General features: G+C 41.2%; 1 protein-coding gene across 1 annotated transcript in view; it reads left to right on the forward strand.

Annotated features, from left to right (window-relative positions):
* The window catches only part of SORD (sorbitol dehydrogenase), a 72,479-nt gene extending 48,207 nt beyond the window's left edge, over positions 1 to 24,272 (forward strand). The window contains exons 8-10 of the mRNA XM_044274223.1: positions 3,508 to 3,683; positions 23,721 to 23,842; positions 23,938 to 24,272. Coding sequence (XP_044130158.1) covers positions 3,508 to 3,683; positions 23,721 to 23,842; positions 23,938 to 24,103 — 464 coding nt within the window. The 3' untranslated portion in view covers positions 24,104 to 24,272. The remainder of the gene's footprint in view (positions 1 to 3,507; positions 3,684 to 23,720; positions 23,843 to 23,937) is intronic.
* Positions 24,273 to 26,264: the final 1,992 nt, after the last annotated feature.

The following is a 26,264-nucleotide window of genomic DNA, read 5'->3' on the forward strand; positions in this document are numbered from 1 at the left end:
GGGATACAGGATCGCTGTTCTTGTGATTAGTGCCAGTCTCAGTAGTTGAAGACCCATCGATCAAATGAACAGGCATGATTCCATGCTCAAATATGACGCAAATTGATGCTTGGAAAGCTGGTCCTGTGAGTGAGCATTGACCCGCTGAAGCCAAGTATACTGCAGCGGGCATCAATGCGCAGGTGCTGGAAACACGATCATGCGGTGCATGCGCAAGATCTAAGGTTGAAATGCAAATGGTTGGTTAGGGGGCACAACGAGTCTAACTGCAATTGAGAAAGCCACTGCCCCCTTGACTTCAAGAAGCTAATTTACATATGGCCTGAGGGGGAATTAGTTCTTTTTCACTAATCATGCGCATTGGTTATTAAGACAAAAACATCTTTAGAAACATGATGACAACATCTGTAAGGTAAAGCTTGCGGTTTATAGTGCATATAGTCCTTTCATACAACCCAAGAAACACAACATGATGGATACTTGTTTAAGACTAGGGCTACACGGCGACATGTCTTGCAACATTTTTATAATGATAGTCAATGGTGCCGCACTGCGACATGCAGCGACTGTGAAACTACATTCGCAAAAAGTCATGTTGCAGTGCAACACCATTGACTATCATTATAAAAAAGGCTGCTCGTCATTGGTGCGACACATGTCGCATTGTAACCCTAGCCTAAACGTGCCCATACGCATGAACGTTAGCTGTATCTGCTGATTTCAGCTGGAGCTGTTGACTGTAGAATTTTCTTGACCCTCTTCCAGCAGAGATGTTGAGAGAAGGAACATTAGGCATGCTGGATTTTAATATGCTCAATGCTTTGTTCTCACAGAAGATAAAACACTTTAAAGGGGTTGTGCAGGGTCCTAAAAAATGTAATTTAAGTGTGTAAACCTTGTCTAGTCTCCTACAGAACATAATAGTGTTTCCTAAGCCTTCATTGCATTCTCCATGCTGCCGCTGCTCTCCATTGTTTACAACTCGAACATCTGGGTTGTGGGGGTAGATGAGCTGCAGCCACAACACTTCCCATAGAGTTGTGTGCTGCAAGACTAGCCAGAAATGTACATGCCTACTACACCCATCCCTGGACTGATAACTCTGCCCACTACACCCTCCATCATCCCCTTGCTATCTTCCTAATGTTTCCTCCCACACAGCCTCAATATGACAAGCAGTGGACTCCTCCTACTTTGCTTGTGGCTTGAGAGCATCGACCATCCCTCTCCTAGATCACATGGGTCCAATGGCGTGCCTTGTTTTGCACCCAAGGCAGGTTCTTTCTCTGGCATTCCCCCCCCCCCCCCCAAATACTTTTTTTTTTAAATGTGCCACCTGACAATAGCATTGCCCTCATTGTACAACCTTCACAATAGTTATATCCAGATATGTGTCCCCTAATAAGCCTCATTAAGCCCCCTCACTGTAGTTATGCCCATATTGTGCCCCTCTTAAAGTCCTTATCCATTCTTTGTGCCCCTTTCACAGTAGTAATGCCCTATCCGTGTCTCCTTCAGAGTGATAATACCCTCTTTGTGCCCCCTCACAGTAGTTAAGCCCTCTCTGTGCCCCCTTTACAGTAGTAATGCAAGCTGTGCCCCTTCACAGTATTAATGCCCATTGTGCCTCATTGATACTAATAATGCCCATTGTGCCCCCTTCACAGTAGTAATACCCGCTCTGTGTCCCCATAAAAGTTATGCCCCTTCACAGGAGTAATGCCTCATGTGCCGCTTCACAGTAATAATGCCCATTGTGCCCTCTTCATAGTAATAATGCCCATTGTGCCCCCTTCATATTAATAATGCCCATTGTGCCCCCTTCATATTAATACTGCCTATTGTGCCTTCTTCAAAGTAGTAATGCCCAGTGTGCCTCCTTCCTAGTAGTAAAGCCCCCTGTGCCCCCTTTATAGTAGCAATGCCCTCTTCTCTGTGCCCACTTTGTAGTAGTAATTCTCTCTCCTCTGTGCCCCCTTTGTATCAGTAATGCCCTCTCTGTGCCCGCACCTCTGTGTTAAAAAAATCAAAACAAAATAAAAAACACTACCTACTCACCTTGTCCCGTTCCTGTTGCTCACATCCAGCTCTCCCCTGCAGACACAGATCGCTCTGCAGCCCTGTGTAGGTGGAGCTTAGTCAGATTCTCAGGCTGCAGGCTCCTCCCACAGAGGCCAGCAGAACGATCTGTGCCTGCAGGCTGAATAGTAGAGCAGGAAGAAGTCTCCCTGCTTCACTATTCTGTGTGCCGCCGGCCTAAAGGAGAGAAAGAGCCCGGGAGCTGAGCTGTCAGTGAGTGACACGTGCGCTCTAGCAATGAGCGCTTCCATCTGTATTGATGGAAGCGCTCATTGCTTCTTGCACCCCCTGGCAACGGAGACCCGGTGCGAACCGCGATCCCCCTCCCCCAACTTAGCACGCCACTGCATGGGTCTGACATTACGACAGCATGACATCACGTGATTCTGGCGGAGGGCATCATTGGAAGCATTGTCGTGATGTCAGAAGAAATACAGTCTCCACAGGGGGCGCAGTCTTGTGACCACTCTCCGTCTCTCCAGAGTGAGACAAAAAGTCTATTATAAGTTGCAAGGCCTGGCAGGGGAAGCACAGGGATAAAGAAAATATTAGACCCAGATAACCCCTTTAAGGCTACTTTCACACTAGCGTTCGTTTTAGTTTTCCGGTATTGAGATCCGTCATAGGGGCTCAATACCAGAAAAAAACACTTCATTTTTGTCCCCATTCATTGTCAAATGGACAAAGCTTAACTGTACAGAACGGAATGCTCCAAAAAGCATTCCGTTCCTTTTAGTTGCATTCCTATACCGTTTAGCTAACCGCAACATGTTGTAGTTTGCTTTCCGTCATGGGATGCAGAGTGAGACAGATCCAGCATGCCCCCCAATGCAAGTCAATGGGGACGGATCCCTTTTCTCTGCCACAATCTGCCACAATAGAAAACGGATGCAGACGGTTGTATTATCAGTAACGGAATTTTTTTTGCCGGACCCTGCCGGATCCACTAAAACGTTAGTGTGAAGGTAGCCTAAGAAGTGTCTGGCAGCTTATTCCCCTCTCCCTGTTGAGAACATTCGTACTCTCAGGTAAGTCAAGACTGCATTTGTATGTAGAGGTAGGTCAGGAGGGATAGCTGGTGGCTAGTGTTTGGTCGACAGCTAACGAAGGTGTATAGCTAAGTGAATGTTTGGCCCACAGCTATCTAAGGTTCTTGGCCACCTTAAAGTTTAGGTCAGTGATTGCTGAGATCTAGTTGGGCGCCCTGAAGTAACTGCAGTTGTTAGTCCATATGTTTTTGCACTGCACTTAGAAATGTGTACATTTGACAGATCTGGGCTAATGGCTTTTCTATTTATGTGTCAAAGGGGTTTTATGTTAGCACTTTTTACACTTTGCATTTGATAGCACTTTTTTTTTTTACACTTTGCATGGCACAGTTACCCTTCTGTTTCTCCATTGCTCATGACTATGGAACCTTCCTCCCAGATTTATCGCCATCAAGACTAGAAAAAGCTAAAGAAGTGGGAGCAGATTTTGTTTTGCAAGTTGCCAAAGAGCCAGCTCAGCAGACTGCTCAGAAAGTTGAAGAATTACTAGGATGCATGCCGGAGATCACCATTGAGTGCACTGGAGCTGAAGCATGTATTCAGACAGGGATCTATGTAAGTAGTGAAGAAGCCACATCTTTGCAATGTGGATTTTGGCATTGCAATGCTTTGAATAGAATGTACCTCCACCCTAAATTCTTAATCCATTTATACCCCTGGATTGATGTCACTATCTCAGGCATGCTGTACCAACAATTTAATTGAAGAGGTATCAAATCAAAGCTTGTTTGTAGCCATTGTTTCTGGGCAACAGATGCAACACAACAATGTGTCATGTCACAGGCCGTGAGAAGCTTTTGATTACATTATTGCAATTTTGATTTTCTCTTTAAATTGGAGTGGAGATTGGAGGGTTCATTTTAAGTGAACCCTGTCATTTAAAAGTGTAATAGATTACTATGTGTTTAAAGTCAGCTGATAAAAAAAAAAAAGTTGGACTTTAAGTTGAAATGACTTCCAAAGAAATGATTTAACTAGACTAGAAAGTGCGTCATAATAAATGTGTTGTCTTAGGTGTGTTTGGAATGTTATATGTGACACTTCATCATTTTATCCACATGGCACTTCTACTCCTTCGTTTGCTTTTGCTTTATTTTTTCGTTATTCCCATATGTGATTTTTTAACTAAATCTCCCAGAAAATGTTTTGTCTTTTTTGCTCCGTTTGTAATGACTGTTTGGTAAATAGTGCTGCAGTTATTTTTTTTTAACAATCGCCTTCTTCCCAAATTGTTAATGTTTGCTCTGTTCCTTCACTTGTACCACTGGATCGCACTCTGACTTGCTGAATCATACAGCTTAATGTACTGTGTACTGGAATTTTACCTCCTTTTCTTCTCAATAATAGAGCTTTCATTTGGTGGTATTTTATTGCTGCTGAAATTTTTACTTTTTTGTTATTAATCGAAATTTTCCAAAATGTTTGCAAAAAAATGACATTTTTCACTTTCAGTTGTAATTTTTTCTTTTTTTTAAACTACATTTCTATATAAATTTTTCTCTAAATTTATTGTTCTACATGTCTTTGATAAAAAAAAAAAATGTCCGTATGTGATCACCCCCCTGTCATTGATGACCCCCTTGTAAGGCTCTATTCAGAGGTCCGTATGTATTTTGCGGATCCGGTCCGTGGATCCACAAAACACATACGGACCTCTGAATGGAGCCAGCCTTACAGGGGGGTGATCAATGACAGGGGGGTGATCAGGGAGTCTATATGGGCTATATGTCATTGATCACCCCCCCGTAAGGCTCCATTCAGATGTCCGTATGTGATTTGCGGATCCGCGGATCCATGTATCGCTGTAGATCAGCTTGTTTACCTCCGGTTCCTGCGAACGCGTGCTCCTGTGTGCGCGCGTTCACAGGAAATCTCGCGTCTCGCGAGATGACGCCGATCGGCGTTAGTGTGACCTGGCAGGGCCGCAGCATTGACGCCGATCGGCGTTAGCAAGACGGGAGATGGTTAAAGGCTTTCCATTTGTAAACAACCCTTCTCACTGTAGAATGCTGCATGTCATATTAGTTAAAAATTGCTGTGTAACCATTCACATATTGATGAGCAGGAATAATATCTTATCAGGTCATGGCTACATATTACATATCCACACGGTGTGCCATAAATCGCTGACAGGTGCGAGTGCCACCTCTGGAATCTTTACTGTGATTCAGGATAGGATGCTTTCTCCAGTGACATCAATGAAGAAGTGATGACATTTGTACATTGCATAGCAATAATTTTGTATGTAAAAAGAGTGACTAGACTTGCACAGATTCTTCTGCAATGATTATGTATTGGTTTAAAAAGACATGATTGCTATTGTAACAAAAAATAAAATGTTAGATGCTGATAACAACTCAGTTTGTTTAGTAAAAACTCAAAATTTGCTGCCATAATTGAGGCTACACATTAGTAGATACTTACATCTGACAACTTTAACTAAAACCAATACAAAATGATAAATATAGGATATGTCGCACTAAAATAGGAAGGGGATCCAGAAGAGGTGCGCCCACTAACAGACAGCACCCAGTCTGATAGAGGTTAATATGTAAAAAGAAATAGAAGTGGGGCACTCACTAAAAGTACAGTGGAGGAAATAATTATTTGACCCCTCACTGATTTTGTAAGTTTGTCCAATGACAAAGAAATGAAAAGTCTCAGAACAGTATCATTTCAATGGTAGGTTTATTGTAACAGTGGCAGATAGCACATCAAAAGGAAAATCGAAAAAATAACTTTAAATAAAAGATAGCAACTGATTTGCATTTCATTGAGTGAAATAAGTATTTGAACCCTCTAACAAAAAAAGACTTAATACTTGGTGGAAAAACCCTTGTTTGCAAGCACAGAGGTCAAACGTTTCTTGTAATTGATGACCAAGTTTGCGCACATTTTCGGAGGAATGTTGGTCCACTCCTCTTTGCAGATCATCTCTAAATCCCTAAGGTTTCGAGGCTGTCTCTGTGCAACTCTGAGCTTGAGCTCCCTCCATAGGTTTTCGATTGGATTAAGGTCCGGAGACTGACTAGGCCACTCCATGACCTTAATGTGCTTCTTCTTGAGCCACTCCTTTGTTGCCTTTGCTGTATGTTTTGGGTCATTGTCGTGCTGGAACACCCATCCACGACCCATTTTCAGTTTCCTGGCAGAGGGAAGGAGGTTGTCGCTCAGGATTTCACGATACATGGCTCCGTCCATTTTCCCGTTTATGCGAATAAGTTGTCCTGTGCCCTTAGCAGAAAAACACCCCCAAAGCAAAATGTTTCCACCCCCATGCTTGACGGTGGGGACGGTGTTTTGGGGGTCATAGGCAGCATTTTTCTTCCTCCAAACACAGCGAGTTGAGTTAATGCCAAAGAGCTCTATTTTGGTCTCATCAGACCACAGCACCTTCTCCCAGTCACTCTCTGAATCATTCAGGTGTTCATTGGCAAACTTCAGACGGGCCTGCACATGTGCCTTCCTGAGCAGGGGGACCTTGCGAGCCCTGCAGGATTTTAATCCATTGCGGTGTAATGTGTTTCCAATGGTTTTCTTGGTGACTGTGGTCCCTGCTAATTTGAGGTCATTAACTAACTCCTCCCGTGTAGTTCTAGGATGCTTTTTCACCTTTCTCAGAACCATTGACACCCCACGAGGTGAGATCTTGCGTGGAGCCCCAGAGCGAGGTCGATTGATGGTCATTTTGTGCTCCTTCCATTTTCGAACAATCGCACCAACAGTTGTCACCTTCTCTCCCAGCTTCTTGCTAATGGTTTTGTAGCCCATTCCAGCCTTGTGCAGGTCTACAATTTTGTCTCTGACATCCTTGGACAGCTCTTTGGTCTTTCCCATGTTGGAGAGTTTGGAGTCTGCTTGATTGATTGATTCTGTGGACAGGTGTCTTTTATACAGGTGACTAGTTAAGACAGGTGTCCTTAATGAGGGTGACTAATTGAGTAGAAGTGTCTAACCACTCTGTGGGAGCCAGAACTCTTAATGGTTGGTAGGGGTTCAAATACTTATTTCACTCAATGAAATGCAAATCAGTTGCTATCTTTTATTTAAAGTTATTTTTTCGATTTTCCTTTTGATGTGCTATCTGCCACTGTTACAATAAACCTACCATTGAAATGATACTGTTCTGAGACTTTTCATTTCTTTGTCATTGGACAAACTTACAAAATCAGTGAGGGGTCAAATAATTATTTCCTCCACTGTATATGGATCTTTTATTACATAAATCACAGCAACACACAGTAAAATATCAGCAGTATAATAAAAGGAAAACAAAGATAAAAATGAATATATAAAATCGGTACTAGCAAGAATATAGATAATATAATAAAATAATTAAGGTAATTAAAAAAGGATTAAATTCAGCAATATTAATATGTTGATATATATATATGATCCCAGTGTATACCGTTGAGGATAAGATAGTGATTCAAATTGTAATAGATGATGGTATTCACTAGTTGACTTCTAATAAATAGTTCCGTATGTGGTTATCCACTCCAACAACCAGTCCTTCTGGCAAGTCTCTCATAAATGATAAAAGCAGAGTTCCAGGCGTATGCAGCTATAGGCTATTGCTTAATAGTGATTCAACTGCTAATACGCACAGCGGCGTCCCGCTGTATTGAATGAAGCGATCGCTTTAAGGTGGGATGTGCAAGGTCTTACCTGAGGATCCTTTGCGCTGGAGTACTCGTCCCTCGACTCGGCTTGTAGTGTTTTAACTCCGGTCTCAAGGGTTAGAGTTCTGGTTCAAATTTGGCGCCAGTGAAAATGTTTCCTACACGTGGTTGGATTGTCTTACGTGCAGTATCATCTGTATATTCCGGTGATTCTCTGGCCCACAGGATATGTTCTCCAGGCTTCCTCGGTCTTGCAGTCCCACTTTTCTTGGCGGGGGGGATACCAGACGCGTTTCGGGGATTTACAAGAAAGACCCCTTCCTCAGTGGTTAACCACCCCCTGTTCGTATTCCGCCTTTATAGTGTATGGGGAGCAGAAGGAAAAACTGGTTAGGGATCCGGATTTTGAGAATTGGGATCCATGTGGATCGGAGCTGACTTCAAGGTATGTATTCGGCATACCGTCCTTCCAAAATATCTCTGCCATATCGTTCTTGTAGTGGGATAAATATTATGAGTCCATCATATAAATAGGGGACATCCAAATAAAATAAAAATATATAAATATAAATATGAATGATAATATGAACTTCACCTGCAAAGACTTCCCTATGTTATTTAAATGTAACAACATAACAAATGTGATTCCAGAGAAACTGTTACATTTAAATAACATAGGGAAGTCTTTGCAGGTGAAGTTCATATTATCATTCATATTTATATTTATATTTATATATTTTTATTTTATTTGGATGTCCCCTATTTATATGATGGACTTTGGAAGGACGGTATGCCGAATACATACCTTGAAGTCAGCTCCGATCCACATGGATCCCAATTCTCAAAATCCGGATCCCTAACCAGTTTTTCCTTCTGCTCCCCATTCACTATAAAGGCGGAATACGAACAGGGGGTGGTTAACCACTGAGGAAGGGGTCTTTCTTGTAAATCCCCGAAACGCGTCTGGTATCCCCCCCACCAAGAAAAGTGGGACTGCAAGACCGAGGAAGCCTGGAGAACATATCCTGTGGGCCAGAGAATCACCGGAATATACCGATGATACTGCACGTAAGACAATCCAACCACGTGTAGCAAACATATTCACTGGCGCCAAATTTGAACCAGAACTCTAACCCTTGAGACCGGAGTTAAAACACTACAAGCCGAGTCGAGGGACGAGTACTCCAGCGCAAAGGATCCTCGGGTAAGACCTTGCACATCCCACCTTAAAGCTATCGCTTCATTCAATACAGCGGGACGCCGCTGTGTGTATTAGCAGTTGAATCACTATTAAGCAATAGCCTATAGCTGCATACGCCTGGAACTCTGCTTTTATCATTTATGAGAGACTTGCCAGAAGGACTGGTTGTTGGAGTGGATAACCACATACGGAACTATTTATTAGAAGTCAACTAGTGAATACCATCATCTATTACAATTTGAATCACTATCTTATCCTCAACGGTATACACTGGGATCATATATATATCAACATATTAATATTGCTGAATTTAATCCTTTTTTAATTACCTTAATTATTTTATTATATTATCTATATTCTTGCTAGTACCGATTTTATATATTCATTTTTATCTTTGTTTTCCTTTTATTATACTGCCGATATTTTACTGTGTGTTGCTGTGATTTATGTAATAAAAGATCCATATACTTTTAGTGAGTGCCCCACTTCTATTTCTTTTTACATAAAACCAATACAAAACATGTTCTATAAAAAGGTTTACTTGGCTCATATGTTTGTCCATGCAGGTGGGTACAAGAAATACAGACTTTTTGGCTCCTGCTAATCTTGGGTGTAAAGAGCAGCAATTGGCTCAAAGCCCACCAATCTATATTTGCTTTCTTGTCGGTCAATCAGGGTAGTCTGATGTCTCATGTAGACACTCATTAGTAGCCTAATCCTTACTTCCTTATTGTCTGTATCTTTATTTACCCATATTCCTGGAAAATGGCTGCTTGCTAATTGCAAGGTAAATTTACTTTTTTATGAGGTTTTTATGATTGCAAATATTTGTTGTTGCCTCAAGCATCGCACCCACAAGTAAGGGCTGTATTACATTTAGGGACTATTCACATGTCCGCAACTGTTTTGCGTACGCAAATTGCGGATCCCCAAAACACGGATACCGGCCATGTGTGTTCCGCATTTTGGTGAATAGTGGTATACCGATCGTGGTGTCCCACGTGATGTTACTGCCACTTACCGCTACCCTCCACCTCTCTGTTACATGCAGGTAGTCCGCCTGTCTGAATCGGGATGTCTCACGTGGTAGCGCTGCTTAGTGTCAGCGTCCTACGCACTACATGGGATCGCGTCCAGGCTGTTCAAAGGCTTTCAAAGTTCATATGGTTGTAGATAAGTAATCCGTGGAGAGCTCCACTTTGGTTTTATCTTCCCCAAGATCTTCCGCAACTCCTTAGCAAGATAATCAATATTTTAAGATGGTTTTTGTTTTTCAACCAATTTCCTGGTTAAACCATTAAACCAAACGCGTTTCGGAGTCTTTCCAACTCCTTCTTTAGTGGCCATATTAATCCAGGAGATCCTGCCCATTTATATACCCGTGGTTTCAGTTCCATATGAAACCCAAAACGGACTGACGTTTGTGTCATTAGTACACCTCATTTTCATTCTTGTATTTATAACTCAATATATATCTTATTCATTTTAGAGCATCACAGTCTCCCATAATATTGTCTTCTATATATCTATTATCTTCATTTATATATAAATTCATTAAAAAAACGCATTGCAGTTTTGGCGTGTTTCCGATGTATTTTTTGGGGAATAGTTGCCTCTAGTTGCCATTGCGTTTTAATATGGGTATATAATATTTTACCTTTTCAATAGTCATAACATGTAATATACGTAAAAAATATTATTAAAAATGACACCAAATAATAAAATAAAGGGATATTTCTCTACAAGTACTTTTTCAAATACTTGATTTTGTCTATATCTTCAGTGTGTGTGTGTGTGTGTGTGTGTGTGTGTCTGTTTTATCTTTCTTTTTTCTTTTACACTTATCTTTTTTGTTCTATATTTGATTTACGGGATTTTTCTTGCAGCAACATATTCATCAAAATATCCAGAGCTTTTACATATCCAGACGTCTGGGGTGTGGGCCTCCTGCCAAAGGGAGATCGGGGTGCTGGTAAAACAGCCTGGCTCCGATTTCGCATCAGCGACGGGCACCCGCCCCAATTCTTTTTTTTGTTGCAAATCTCTTTTTATTATTTGAGAGTTTTTAAGAACATAAAATTACATTTCCACATTGTAATACAGTATGCACTACATTATATATCCATGTTCAAGTACATTTTCAATGCACATGTTTAACAATTACGGGAAGAAGAGGAAGGGGAATAAGGAAAAAACATAACATTGAAAAAAGGGAACAAAATAATATAAGGGTAAACGAACAGGTAGGCTCTCTGGTAACAATTAGTCAATACTCTATTATCTGTTAAGTCACGGATAATGTATAAGGTTGCTAAACACTCACTATATTGCCACTATATAATGAGTTAGGCTGGCTCATGAAAGAGCTCGACAGAATTCACACAATGAGAACTTAAACTTATTCATGGGACAGTTACTCCTATGAGGATACCACCCCCAGCTCGTCGAGAGCTTCCACATCCCTAGCTACCTGAGACTGTTTCCAGGGAAGCCAAGTCTTTAAATATCTGGACCTATTACCATGAATCCATCCTACCATCTCCTCCATTCTGTGGAGTTGGTGCATTTTGTTGAACCACATCTTCAAATCTGGCGGGGAGGAATCTCTCCACTTTGTTGGGATAAGTAATTTAGCTGTGGCGATCATATGCGTAATTAGATCCGCTTTTGATGGCTTAAAGTTGGGGATAGGGATCCACAAAAGCACCAGCTCAGGGGTTAACGTTATATCTGTTGCACATATAGAATTTATGTTCTGTTCGACGTCTTTCCAAAATTGTTTGACTCTGGGACACGACCACCAAATATGGATCATAGATCCTACCCCGGACTGGCATCTCCAACACTGATCTGTGGGTGAAAGGCCTATAGAGTGCAAATATTCAGGGGTTCTGTACCACCTGGTAATGGTTTTATATGAGTTCTCTTGATAACGAACGCAAGAGGAAAAACCCTGTGCATGGGATAAAATATAATTGGATTCAGTATCCGAAAGGATCTTGCCCAGGTCTCTCTCCCATTGATGCAAATAATATGGGTTGGGAATGCTAAGATCAGATAAAAGGTTATTATATGTAACCGAAAGTGACTTTTTTAAAATAGTGGGTAGAGCCGTGAAATTTTCGAGCCAGGTGGGCTCCAAAAACGTGTGACCTGATCCTTTCACATATTTCTTGCATATATTTTTGAAGTCCCAGCTATGTATTAGGGCAGGAGGCCCTCTGTCCAATTTGTGATATGCTTCCTCTAATGACAAAAAGCGATTGTTTTCTATAACTTCACCTATCCTCACATCTCCCCATGAATGCCACCAGCTCTTGTCATCTCCTCCCATTTTATCTACCAGATAAGGAAGGACATCTAGTGGAGCTATTTTGGAGATCAACTTTCCTCTTACTAAAGCAATCTTAGAGTTACGATAACAGATCAGCATACTCTTTGTCAGCGTGCACATTTCTCGACAGAGAGAAAGAGGGGCCTCTGGAAGCCACATTAGGGCATGCCTATGTGTACCTAAAAGAATCCTCTCTATGTCTAGAAAGGGAGCTTGTAGTTTTTCATTTGCTAAAAGTGCCCATCTAGCTAAGTGGATAGCTTTATTATAAAAAGACATATCTGGAAACGATATGCCACCTTTGTGCTTCTTCTGTGAAAGAAGCGAGTAAGCCAATCTAGGCCGTCTCGATTTCCACAAAAATGAAGTAAATGTTCTTCTAATTTGTGTTAGAAAGGAGGTAGGTATATGTAACGGAAGGGCTTGGAACACATACAAAAATTGGGGTAGGACAAACGTGGCCAACAAGTTTTTCCTACCGAACCAAGACATGTACGGCACCTTTAATGAAGAAATTAAGGATTTGGCTTTTGTAAGTAGCGGGGTATAATTTAATTTAAATAGCAGACTCAAATCTATCGGGATATTAACCCCCAGAAATTTGATTGCTGTTGTTGGCCATTTGAACAATGATGCGCGTCGGAGAGAGTCCAGAATCTTATTTGGGATATTAACTTGTAGTGCTTCCGATTTGGAAAAGTTAATTTTAAAATTAGAGACTAAACTATATTGGCCAAATAAGGACATAACTGTGGGAAGGGCTTCTTCAGGGTTAGAAATGACAATTAACAGGTCATCTGCAAAGGCTGCAGTTCTATGCTGGTATTGACCCAGAGAAACACCCTGAATTTTGTCAGACTGTCGGATCTTAAGGAGGAACATCTCCAAACATAAAATAAAGAGGGTGGGCGAGAGGGGGCAACCTTGCCTAGTACCATTCCTGATGGGGAAGGCATCCGACAGGGCACCATTAACCAAAACCTGTGCCATAGGACAGGAATATAATGAAAAAATAGCTGAGACAAATATAGGAGGAAAACCAAATTTCAATAAACAGGCTCTCATGAAATCCCAGCTAACCCTGTCGAATGCCTTCTCCGCATCAGTTCCCAGCAGCAGCAAAGGTGTTTTCTTAACATGGGCGTTATGAATCAAGTGGATCACTCTCCAGATATTGTGTTTACCCTCCCTCCCAGGCACAAACCCTACTTGTTCAGGGTCTATGAGTCTATTTAGCATGGGGGAAATTCTGGACGCTAACAACTTGGACCACCATTTCAAGTCGCAGTTGAGAAGGGATATAGGTCTGTAGCTCCCACAGTCCTCCGGGTCCTTCCCTTCTTTATGTAGGATGGTGATATGCGCCCTCAAGGCCTGGGGAGCCAGAGACATCCCTCCCAGCAGCGAATTGCAAAGCTCTGTAAAGTGAGGGAGCAAAATCCTTTTAAATTTTTTAAAATAAATAATAGGGAGCCCGTCTGGACCAGGGCTCTTCCCTATGGGGATAGAATTGAGGACTTTCTCTACTTCTGTTGTGGAGAAGGGTCTGAGGAGGCTTTCATTTTCCTCTTCTGATAACGAGGGTGCCCTAATCGAGGCAAGAAATTCCTCAATCAGAGAAGCCCTTGTTTTGTCACCCGCCCCTGAAGGTATCTCTGGTGCTGGCAGGTTGTAAAGTTTAGAGTAAAATGTCTGGAAGGCCTTAGCTATGAGAGGGGTCGAGGTCGTCCTTAGTGTTGGACTAGACTTTATTGAGGGGACAAAGGTTTTTGCCCTTCTTTTTTTGATTAAGTAAGACATCATCTTATTTCCCTTGTCTCCATGTTCATATATTCTACTTTTCAGATTCATCAGTGATTTGGCACCTTTAATATTAGTAAGATCCTTAACTTTACGTCTAAGTGTAACCAAGGCCTCTTTATGGGATTCAGAGTGTGTTAGTTTATGTAATTTCTCCTGTGTTTGAATCTGGGAAAGTAGGGACATCAATTCCTTTGTAGATTTCTTCTTAACATATGAACCTAGTCCTATCAATTCCCCCCTTATAAACGCCTTATGGGCCTCCCATAACATTGGGGGAGAGATCTCCGGGGTGGCATTGGTTTTAAAGTAGTTGTCTAATTTATCTGCCAAAGTGTCCACATGAGATTTTGACTCTAAAAGTGTGGTGTTCAACCTCCATGACCATGCTCTATGTGGGAGACATTGGAGAGAAAGCGACATTGCTACGGGTGCATGATCTGAAATCACTATATTCCCTATTTCCACACTTTTCACACATGTTAAATATGCATCAGGCAAGAAAAGATAATCTATCCTACTGTATGAATTATGAACATGGGAAAAATATGTGAAATCTTTTTCTGATGGATGAATGGTCCTCCAAACGTCCAACAGACGCAATTCTGCTAGTGACATCATTAGTTTCCCCATTTGTTTCTTAGTGATGTTATGAGATTTTGGTGTATTGATGTCCAGTGAAACATTAAAGTCCCCCCCCACTACTAACATACCTTCTGAAAATTCCTTAATTTTCTTAAGGGCCTTAGTCAACCAGGGAATTTGACCTGTATTAGGAGAGTACATGTTGGCTATTGTAATTTTAAAATTAAAGATGGTACCTTGAATAATAAGCATGCGTCCCCCTGGATCAATAAAGGATTTAATCAATTTAAATGTAATAGAAGAGCTTATGGCGATGGATACCCCTCTAGAAGCAGATGAGTGTGTTGCATGGAACCACTGCGAGTACTTTGTCGTGGGCAGAGTGGGAATATGATCATGACGAAAGTGGGTTTCTTGCCAAAGGACAATGTCTGCTTTTTTGTTTAAGAGCAGGTTAAATATCTGACGTCTTTTTTGAGGGATGTTAATTCCGTTCACATTATGTGACAATATGTTTAAGTTAGCCATACCTTAATGAAGACGTGAGTATTGAGCTTTCAAGAGCCTTAAACAGGTAAAGAACTGGGGGAAAACACATTGTACAGTGAATCATAGTTGTGAACAAACACTTGTCAACTGACTTTGATATAAGCAGTAAAGGAGTTGACGGCGTTCCACCCGGCCCCAACCCGCCACCCCCACCAAATGGGTGAGAAGGGTAGGCCAGGTCTGGCGCAACACCCCAACTCTGCTTGGAAGGGAGGAAAGCCTTTGACATCAAGACTAACTGCCCTATCATAAACAGAATGATTAACACCTTATTGTGTAACGGGTGGAAAACCTATAATGTTGTCTAAGCCAGTGTTTCCCAACCAGTGTGCCTCCAGCTGTTGCAAAACTACAACTCCCAGCATGCCCGCACAGCCAAAGGCTGTGCGGGCATGCTGGGAGTTGTAGTTTTGCAACAGCTCGAGGCACGCTGGATGGGAAACACTGGTCTAAGCAACAAAATATGACAATATATGATCCCAAAGTGGTGTAAAGGCATTAATAACTGCACTATAATCTTTCACTCAGAGGAGGCACTAAATATTTCTCTACTATGTAGAGGTAACATAATATCAGCAGTACAGCTTAAACTCATGCCCTCTGGTGTTGATATTACATATCATCTAACAACTTCCAACTTACAAGCACCCTCTATGATGGTGTTAGAGTGCTCCTACAAAGAACTGCTGTGAGAAAAGGAGCAAAAATGGAGATATACAGTTCCCATGAAATTTCATGTAATCTTCCTGTTCTTTGGTGATTTCGGCTTTTTTACCACCTGCCATGTAGGAATCTCTGGCAGGTCAGGTAAGCCCAGATCTTCTGGTACTGGCATCCATGGTTGAACTTCCACAGGAGCTATACCTAGCTTATCCCAAGCATCAGTTAAGTCTTGCGGTGTTCTGATAATGATCTGTCGGCCCTCTTTAAAGGTCGCAAGACCAAATGGAAATAGCCATCTCACTGGCAACTTGTGGGCTCTAAGAGCTTCTGTAACTGGCTTTAGCGCTCTGCGTTTAGCCAAGGTACTAGATGCTAGGTCCTGAAAAAATTGGATGCGCGCTCCATTATATTAAATATTCTTGGCTTCTCTTGCAGCTCTTAATATGGAGGCAGTGCCCAGAAAATTTAGCAATCCGCATATAATATCTCTGGGTGGGCCGTTCTCCTGTGGCTTAGGCCTTAGGGCTCTGTGGGCCCTCTCAATTATTATCTGCGCAGCCCTGTCTTCCCCAACAAGTGAGGCAAATATGGCGGTGACCGCTGCTGTGATTTCTCCAGGAGGGACATCCTCCGGTACTCCTCTTATGCGGACATTCTTCCGCCTACTTCTATTTTCCTGGTCTTCCAGGTGCAGGATCGTTGAGGTAAGTAACGCATTATGGCCCTGTATGGCCTTTTTAACAGCCTCTCTGTGATGAATTATGGCCGCCTGCGTCTCCTCCAAAGATACAACACGTCCCCCAATCTGCTTAACCTCCGTCTTGATATCAGATATGTCTCTGTGCAGGGGTTGGAGCGCCTTATAAAGCGTCTTCTTAAAGAAGGCTCTGGACAGGGGTAGATCTGCAGGCTCTGTACCTTCTGACATGGCGCAGGAACTTTCACCATCGGAGTCTTCTGGTGGCGCGGCGGCTCTGGCTCCCTCCGGCGCCATCTTGGATCTGTGGGCTGGCGAGAAACTCCGTCTTTTGAGAAAACGATCCATTTCTGATTGCGTTTGGCACGATTTTTGAGTGCCCTGTATTGTATCGCTCCTTTCTTTGTTAGTTTTCACCATCTTAGGGGCTTCTGTCACCCGTTAAACCGAAGCTGCAGCAGCGTCTGTGTGGAGCTCTGAGATCAAGCTTCCATCTCGGCTCGCGGCTAGCTCCGCCCCCCCGCCCCAATTCTACAGGAAACCGAAAAGCTCTAATTCTGCGTTCAACCCCCCAAGGTAAAAGTGTGTCAAAATCAAAAATTCTTCTTGAATCCTTCTGTGACATCCTAACGATGTGTTCCTCCCCCCCTTCAGTGTTTTGTAACCTTCTCAAAGGCAGCAAACTTTAAAGGGGTTCTGCAGTTTTTTTAAACTGATGATCTATCCTCTGGATAGATCATCAGCATCTGATCGGCGGGGGTACGACACCCGGGACCCTTGCCGAACAGCTGTTTGAGAAGGTAGCGGCGCTGGCAGTAGTGACGCGGCCTTCTCGCTGTTTACCACAGGCCCAGTAACGTCACGACTAGTATCAATGGCCTGGGTGATTGGCAGTTGTCCCGGGTGTCGGACCCCCGCCAATCAGATGCAGATGAAAAAACACTTTTGCATATATAAAATATACTATAAAGATCATAGAGAATTTAAAATATGAATCCCTATTGGATTACGGGTACATTATACGTCAATTCATTATAGACTATAATAGATCATAATCAAGGGATAACTGCCATTAAAAAACCCAGTTAGAGATGAGTGGTCGACTTCGAGCTTTATAGCAGTATACCCCCTGTACGATATAATTTAACACATAACTATTTTTATTTTGATACAGCATATTTTTACAGACAAGGGGGACCACCATGGGCACCAGGTTTGCCCCAAGCTATCCAAATCTATTTATGGCACAGTGGGAACAACAGTACATTGTGCCTAAGCTAGGGGCAGGCCTGGTAGACTGGCGGAGATACATCGATGACATTATTTTTATATGGCAAAAATCTGAGATAGATCTCCAAAGTTTTGGGGAAGAAATAAATAATTCAAATAATCAAAATTTTTAGGCAAATACCAATAAACATCAGATTGAATTTTTGGATCTGAAGATTATAGTAAAGAATTGCAAATTAATATGTAGTAATTACCATAAACCTGTGACAAAAAACGGTTAAATTCAAGCTAGCATCTACCTAGATGTCTCTTGAATATACCGATGGGACAGTTCCAGAGGATAAAGCGGAACTGTACGGACAGTTAGTAATTCGAAGAGGAGGTAGAGGAATTAAGAGAACAGTTTATAACAAAAGAATACCCATTGATGCATCTCTCACTAGGGTGAGAAATATGGACAAACAGATGCTTTTTGAAAATGATACGGCTGATATAGAAAAGGAAGTAAAGGATGATGACATAAGGATCATTTTACCTTTCAATACATATTACAAAAAAATAGAATATAGTATAAAATTACATTGCCATTATATTTTGAAGGATAAGGTCATTGGTCTGTGGATAAACAATACCCCCAAGATAACTTACACGGAGGACCCAAATTTAGGCCTGAAAAAATCGTTCTGTCCATTAAAGAAAACAAAAAAAGGAGAACACTTAAGGTCAGTTCTACACAGAACTCTTTTTCTTATGACAAAGGATATACAGGCGAAACTCGAAAAATGAGAATATTGTGCAAAGTTCATTTATTTCAGTAATCTAACTTAAAAGGTGAAACTAACATATGAGATAGACTTATTACATGCAAAGCGAGACATTTCAAGCCTTTATTTGTTATAATTTGGATTATATAGCTTACAGCTTATGAAACCCCAAAGTCACAATTTTGAGGTACCCTTTGCTAAGGGGATATGGAATTATTTAGCTGACTAGAGTGTGACACTTTGAGCCTAGAATATTAAACCTTTTCACAAAATCGTAATTTTAAGCTGCATTAATGCAATTCCTTTTAATTTGCATGACTGAAATAAATGGACTTTTGCACGATATTCTAATTTTTCGAGTTTCACCTGTATATTATTGAATGCCCCTGCAAGAAACAATGTATGATTTTATGGAGGACAAAAAGGCTGTTGAAAAAAAGAATATCTGAGCACATAGTAAATATAAGGAATGGATATGAAAACATTCCTTATCTAAACACTTCAAACAATTCTACAATCATGATCCAAAAGGTTTAAAGTTTGCTACCTTCGAGGAAGTTACACTGGATGAGGGGAAATCACTTCATTAGGATGTCACGGCAGGAGCTTTTCGGTTTCCTGTAGAATTGGGGTGGGTGCCCTTCGCTGACAGGAAATCAGAGTCAGGCTGTTTTACCAGCACTCCGATCTCCCCTTGGAGGGAGGCCCACACCCCAGACGTCTGGATATGTAAAAGGTCTGGATATTTTGATTGTTGCTGCAAGAAAAAGCTCGTAAATCAAATATAGAAACATAGAACAAAAAAGAGAAAAGTGTAAAATAAAAAAGAAAGATAAACAGATGAGAAAATAATTCAGTATGAATGGTGTCATACAGTCCTGATGAAAAATTTAAGACCACTTGAAAAATGGCAGAAAATCATATTTAGCATGGCTGGATCTTAACAAGGTTCCAAGTAGAGCTTCAACATGCAACAAGAAGAAATGGGAGTGAGACAAAACATTTTTTGAGCATTCAATTTAATGAAAACAACGAATAAACTGAAACAGGCTGTTTTTCAGCTGATCAAAAGTTTAGGACCACACCTCCCAAAAATATAAATAATAAACCCCCCAAAACAGAAATCCAACTTCCAAACATCAACTCAGTAATGAGTAGCTCCGTCGTTATTGTTTATTACTTCAAAAATAAATTCGTTTCGGCATGCTTGATGCAAGCGTTTCAATGAGGTGAGTGGGAACATTTCTCCACGTGGTGAAGACTGCCGCACGAAGGCCATCTACTGTCTGGAACTGTTGTCCATTTTTGTAAACTTCCCTTGCCATCCATCCCCAAAGGTTCTCAATTGGATTTAGATTAGGGAAACACGCAGGATGGGCCAAAAGAGTGATGTTATTCTCCTGGAAGAAGTCCCTTGTCCTGTGGGCATTGTGTACTGTAGCGTTGTCCTGTTAAAAAACCCAGTCGTTACCACACAGACGAGGGCCCTCAGTCATGAGGAATGCTCTCTGCAACATCTGGACATAGCCAGCGGCCGTTTGACGCCCCTTCACTTCCTGAAGCTCCATTTTTCCACTGAAGGAAAAAGCACCCCAGACCATTATGGTGCCCCCTCCACTGTGGCGCATAGAAAACATCTCAGGTGGGATCTGCTTGTCATGCCAGTAACGTTGGAAACCATCAGGACCATCAAGGTTAAATTTTTTCTCATCGGAGAATAAAACTTTCTTTGCACCTTTTGAATGTCCCATGTTTGGTGCTCTCTTGCAAAGTCCAAACGAGCAGTTCTGTGGCATTTAAGGAGACAAGGTCTTTGAAGACTTTTTTTGTTTTTGAAGCCCTTCAGTCTGAGATGCCGTCTGATGGTTATGGGGCTGCAGTCAGCACCAGTAAGGGCCTTAATTTGGGTCGAGGATCGTCCAGTGTCTTGATGGACAGCCAATTGGATCCTCCGGCTCAGTGCTGATGACATTTCTTTGGGTCTTCCACTTGACTTTTTTGTTCCATAACCCTCAGGATCATTTAAGAAATGCCCACCTCAGCAGTGATGGCGCGCTGTGAGAGACGCTGCTTATGCAGTTCAACCCGACCACGTTCAAAAAGGGAGTTTTTTTGCCTTTGCCATTGCAACGTGTGACTACCTGACAGAAAATGACAATGAATCTACATCTTTGCACAGATTTGGCCTTTTAAAGGCATGTGGTCCTAAACTTTTGATCAGCTGAAAAACAGCCTGTTTCAGTTTATTTGTTGTTTTCAAAAAATTTAATGCTCAAATTTTTTTTTGTCTCACTCACATTTCTTCTTGTTGCATGTCGAAGCTCTACTTGGAACCTTGTTAAGATCCAGCCATGCTAAATATGATTTTTTGCCATTTTTCAAGTGGTCTTAAACTTTTGATCAGGAATATATATATATATATATATATATATATATATATATATATATATATATATATTGAAGATATAGACAAAAATCAAGTATTTACATAAGGACTTGTATAGAAATATCCCTTTATTTTATTAAAAATGACACCAAATAATAAAAAATAAAATTATGTATCTTACATGTTATGACTATTGAAAGGTTTAATATTATATACCCATACTAAAACGCAATGGGAGGCAACTATTCCCGAAAAAAAACGCATCGAAAATGCACCAAAATCGCAATGCTTTTTTTGGATGAATTGAAATAAAAATGAAGATAATAGATGGGCAGAAGACAATATTATGGGAGACTGTGATACTCTAAAATGAATAAGATATATATTGAGTTATAAATACAAGAAGAAAATGAGGTGTAATAATGACACAAATGTGAGTTCTTTTTGGGTTTTATATGGAATTGAAACCATGGGTATATAAATGGGCAGGATCTCCTGGATTAATATGGCCACTAAAGAAGGAGTTGGAGAGACTCCGAAATGCATTTGGTTTAATGGTTTAACAGGACATCTTTTGAAAAACAAAACCAAAGTGGAGCTTTCCACGGATTACCCATCTAGAACCATATGAACTTTGAAAGCCTTTGCGCAGCCTGATCGCGATCCCTTGTACCACGTGGGACACCGACACTAGGCCGCGCTACCACCTGACACATCCTGATTCAGACAGCGGGACTGCCCACATGTAACTGAGAGAGGTGGAGGTAAGCGGCAGTAACATCACATGGGGCGCCACGGTTGGTATACCACTATCCACCAACAGTGAGTACATGAACTTTGCAAACAAAGAATATGTTATTAATGGAGGGATGTGAATAATTAAAAGGCGAATTGTGGAAACATAAGTGGTATTAGGCGTGGTCAAACTCCCATCACTGAACAGAAATACATGTTTATGCACATTTATAAATGCGGACTATATGAAATCACAAGTGTATAAATAATATAGTCATAAATACGGACGATCTGAATCTAACCAGCGGACTCTGGAAGTAGGAAATACAGATTTATGGTAGAATTATACACTGTGGGATAATATACAGGAAACAACTATGGATATCCCATACCATATATATCCAATAGCTATATTATGTATGGAAATATATGCTGCACAATAATTAACAACAACACCTATATACAATTACGATACTGTGCATGTGAAAAGTATATATAATAGCAGCGTTTATATATACACCTATATTGGATATTCATGGATAATTTTATTTGTGGACCCGGTTTCAAATGATTTTAGAGTGTATGTAATTGGAGAGGTATATTTCAGGGATATTTTAATTTTGCTTTGTTTAGAGGAATATTTAATAAATAACTTAAGAATATATAGGTCTCTGAATTAATACAGATGGTTTGCCTATCATTATATTAATTATTCAACTTATTACATTGTGACGCGGTGAAGTCCTATAGATAGAACACCTTATCCAGCGTAATCAGAGGGTGAGCCGCTATTTTATAAATATTGTATATCTACTGGTACACTGATTGTTTCCTATCTCATTTGTTCCCTGGATTATATTAAACAGTATACTTACATTATGGGCAGTGGTTAAAGATAACAGTTTATTTTTAAGAGAGCTATCAGCAGCCTGCAAACAAAAAAAGCCTAGGTTCACCTCTAACTGGAACATCAGTTCACCTTTGGCTAAGCAAATGTACTTAAAGGGAAAGTGTCATCAGAAAACACCCTATTAAATCACTTTTTTATGTTTAACATATTTTTAAAGAATTTTTGATGTTTTTAGTTTTTCTCAGTATTTCATATACTTAAAAAAAGAATCTTGCAGTTTCTACACTGGTCACTATGTCTAATAATTGGTGCCACTTCTTGGTTTATACAAATAACTTTACTGCAGTTAACTCATTCTAATCCTAAGTGTAATGATGAGGAGATATCACCTGTGTATAGAAAAGATAGGGTCCTCTGTTCACAATAGGTGATCGTCAAAGCTTGTCTAGTCTTTCCTTCTACAATGAACCTTGCACAGGTCACAGAACATGCCTATAAAACTCTCCCATAGAAGACAATGAGGTCCTCTCCTGACCATTGTGTCCATGGCCCAGGGAGCTGCCGTAAAACAATTTTCTTAATGATTTCTAAATGCTGTTAAGAAGAGCTAAGGCAAGATGGCAGCCTCCATAATCATGTTCATGAAAATTAGAGACAATTAGAACATAGCAGCTATTGATGGCTACCACAGATTGACAAGCTTCTGGGGAGGTATTTTGTGCTGCACTATGGTATTGCTCACCCTGCCAACTTTTATTGGCATCATCTACTTCTGTTGCCCCACTTCAATTTGGAACCACCTACAACATTGGGGCCACTTTTAGTTTTTTTAGGGCCACTTTAAGTTCTCAGTCTACCACTGAAGACACTCATGCGGAAAACTGATGATAGTGTATTCTGGCAACAAGCTAAGGATTCTTTGTTACAGAAGTCATTCTTCCATTACTGATCCAGATCTATATTTTGGGTTCAAGTATGATGTTATGCCTTATAAAACTACTGAAATGAGAAGATTGCACTGAAAACTAGAAAGTACTGAAATTTCTCAAAAATTAATGTTGTAAAATATCATGCTGATCCCAAAATTATAAGGTTGCATAGCGTCCCCTCTTTTCAGCGATGATTGGTTTTCCTATTTTGTTTATGTAATTTGTTTCATTGTCTGCTTTTCCACAGGCAACACGCTCTGGTGGGACTTTAATACTTGTTGGTTTGGGACCAGCAATGGTCAATGTGCCTATTGTGAATGCCGCTGTGCGAGAGGTTGACATCAGGGGTATTTTCAGATACTGCAATACGTAAGTTCTTGTACAACAGTGTACTATACATTAGTTAGAAGGATATGGTTTGTTTTTTCTATGAGACTGTACACTTTGGTTGTTTATTTTTGCAGGTGGCCAATGGCTATTTCTATGCTGGCATCCAAAAGAGTAAATGTGGCTCCTTTGGTTACACATCGCTTTCCCTTAGAAAAGGCACTAGAAGCGTTTGAAACTACAATGAGAGGAGAAGGTGTGAAAGTTATGTTGAAATGTGACCAGAACGATCAGAACCCATAAAACAAGTAATGTCACCTGTACTATTCTGAGATTCATCTTAGGATAACTAGTTGTAATTTAGAAAAAAAAAATGTATCTTATGATCATGTGCATTGATTTTTTTTCTTGTTAGAAAGTATTAAATCCCAAAAATCATGTTTTTTTTGTTTAATAAACTGTTAAAAAACTGTGTTTTTCTTTATTTTTCAGAACAAAAATCTATTGCCACACCATAAACAGAGATGTAGCTATATTTTATGGCACCTAGGGCAAAGATTCAGAGTCCCCACTTCTCCCTAGTAGCAATACAAGTTTTGAAGTGCGGGTATATGCTGAATTGCGTTATTTATTCCGTTACCACGGACAATTAACGCAATTCCATGAAGGAATGCATAAAGGTACCATATTTTTCGCCCTATAAGACGCACTTTTTCCCCTCCAAAAGTGGGGGAAGATAGCAGTGTGTCTAAGGCTACTTTCACACTTGCGTTCGGGTGTCCACTTGTGAGTTCCGTTTGAAGGGGCTCACAAGCGGCCCCGAACGCTTCCGTCCAGCACTAATGCATTCTGCGTGGACGCGGATCCGCTCAGAATGCATCAGTCTGGCAGCGTTCAACCTCTGCTCCGCTCAGCAGGCGGACACTTGAACGCTGCTTGCAGCGTTCGGGTGTCCGCCTGGCCGTGCGGAGGCAAACGGATCCGTCCAGACTTACAATGTAAGTCAATGGGGACGGATCCGTTTGAAGATGACACACTATGGCTCAATCTTCAAACGGATCCGTCCCCCATTGACTTTACATTGAAAGTCTGGACGGATCCGTCTGAGGCTATTTTCACACTTAGAAATATTTTAACAATATAATGCAGACGGATCCGCTCTGAACGCAAGTGTGAAAATAGCCTTATGGGGTGAATGATGCAATTTACAATGATACACGGCCGCCGCGATGCCGCACAGTGTGGTCGGCGGGTGTATCAACTGAGAGGGAGGAAGGGCTGGGGGCCGGCTTCTGGAGTAGGAATGACAGTGGGGACGGGTGCAGTCCCTGTATTCTATTGCGCCGACCCCTCTCACTGTTGTAAATTCTTATTTAACCTGTAGGCATTGTTAAGATATAATAATAATGTGTAATCCAGCTGTATTACTTACAACTAAGTTCCGTAGCAGAGGAGGAGGAGGCAGGGCGGGCGGCGTGTCACTCACTACGTCATGCTCATGCGTCGACCACTTTATGAATGAAGCAGACGGCACGAGCGCGCAAAGTAGTGAGTGACGCGTCACCCGCACCGGCCTGCCTCCTCCCTCCTCTCTGCTACAGAACTTAGTTGTAAGTAATACAGCTGGATTACACATGATTATTATAGCTTAACAATGCAGGTTAGATAAGATTATACAACAGTGAGCGGGGCCTGTGCATTAGAATACAGGAACTGCACCGGTCCCCGCTGTCATTCCTAATCCAGATGCCGGCCTCCAGCCCCTGAATTGGGGGTCATTCACACTGCAGAGACACTGTTATGGGGGGATCTGTGGATGGCACATAGCATAAGATGCTATATATGTGTCATCCACAGATCCCCCCCCATAGCAGTGTCATCCACAGATATCCCCATAACACAGACCACCATTAGTTCAAAAGCACACTGTTTGGTTCAAAATATTTTTTTTCTTATTTTCCTCCTCAACAACCTAGGTGCGTCATATGGGCAGGTGCGTCTTATAGGGTAAAAAATACTGTAATCCTTTAGAGGCATTCCATTATGCATTCCATCATAATGGAAGTTTGTGGCCAGCATAACGGATCCGTCTGGTTTCCGTTATGCAGGAGTCCTCTGAATTGCATTATTGCCCGTGGTAACGGAATCCATACTGCAATTCAGCATATACCTGAACCCCAACTCTAACTTCAAAACTTGCAGTTCGCTCATCCCTAGTCACCACCTTTTCCATAAAAATATATTAGCCAGGTTAATGTATGCGCAAAAGGTGTAATAATTTGGGACATGGCTTCATATGTGATTCAGTAGTTGGTACAGTTGTAAGTGGAGGGTTCTGTGGGAGATGCCTGGACCATGTGCATTACAGGCTTTATATCATCAGATATCTAGGTGAAGCATAGAGCTATGGGTTATGTTTGGAGGCCCAGAGAACTCATTTTTTTATATTTGCATCTGCATGTAC

This window comes from Bufo gargarizans, unplaced genomic scaffold (assembly GCF_014858855.1).
Source record: "Bufo gargarizans isolate SCDJY-AF-19 unplaced genomic scaffold, ASM1485885v1 original_scaffold_1579_pilon, whole genome shotgun sequence".
Classification (NCBI taxonomy): domain Eukaryota; kingdom Metazoa; phylum Chordata; class Amphibia; order Anura; family Bufonidae; genus Bufo; species Bufo gargarizans.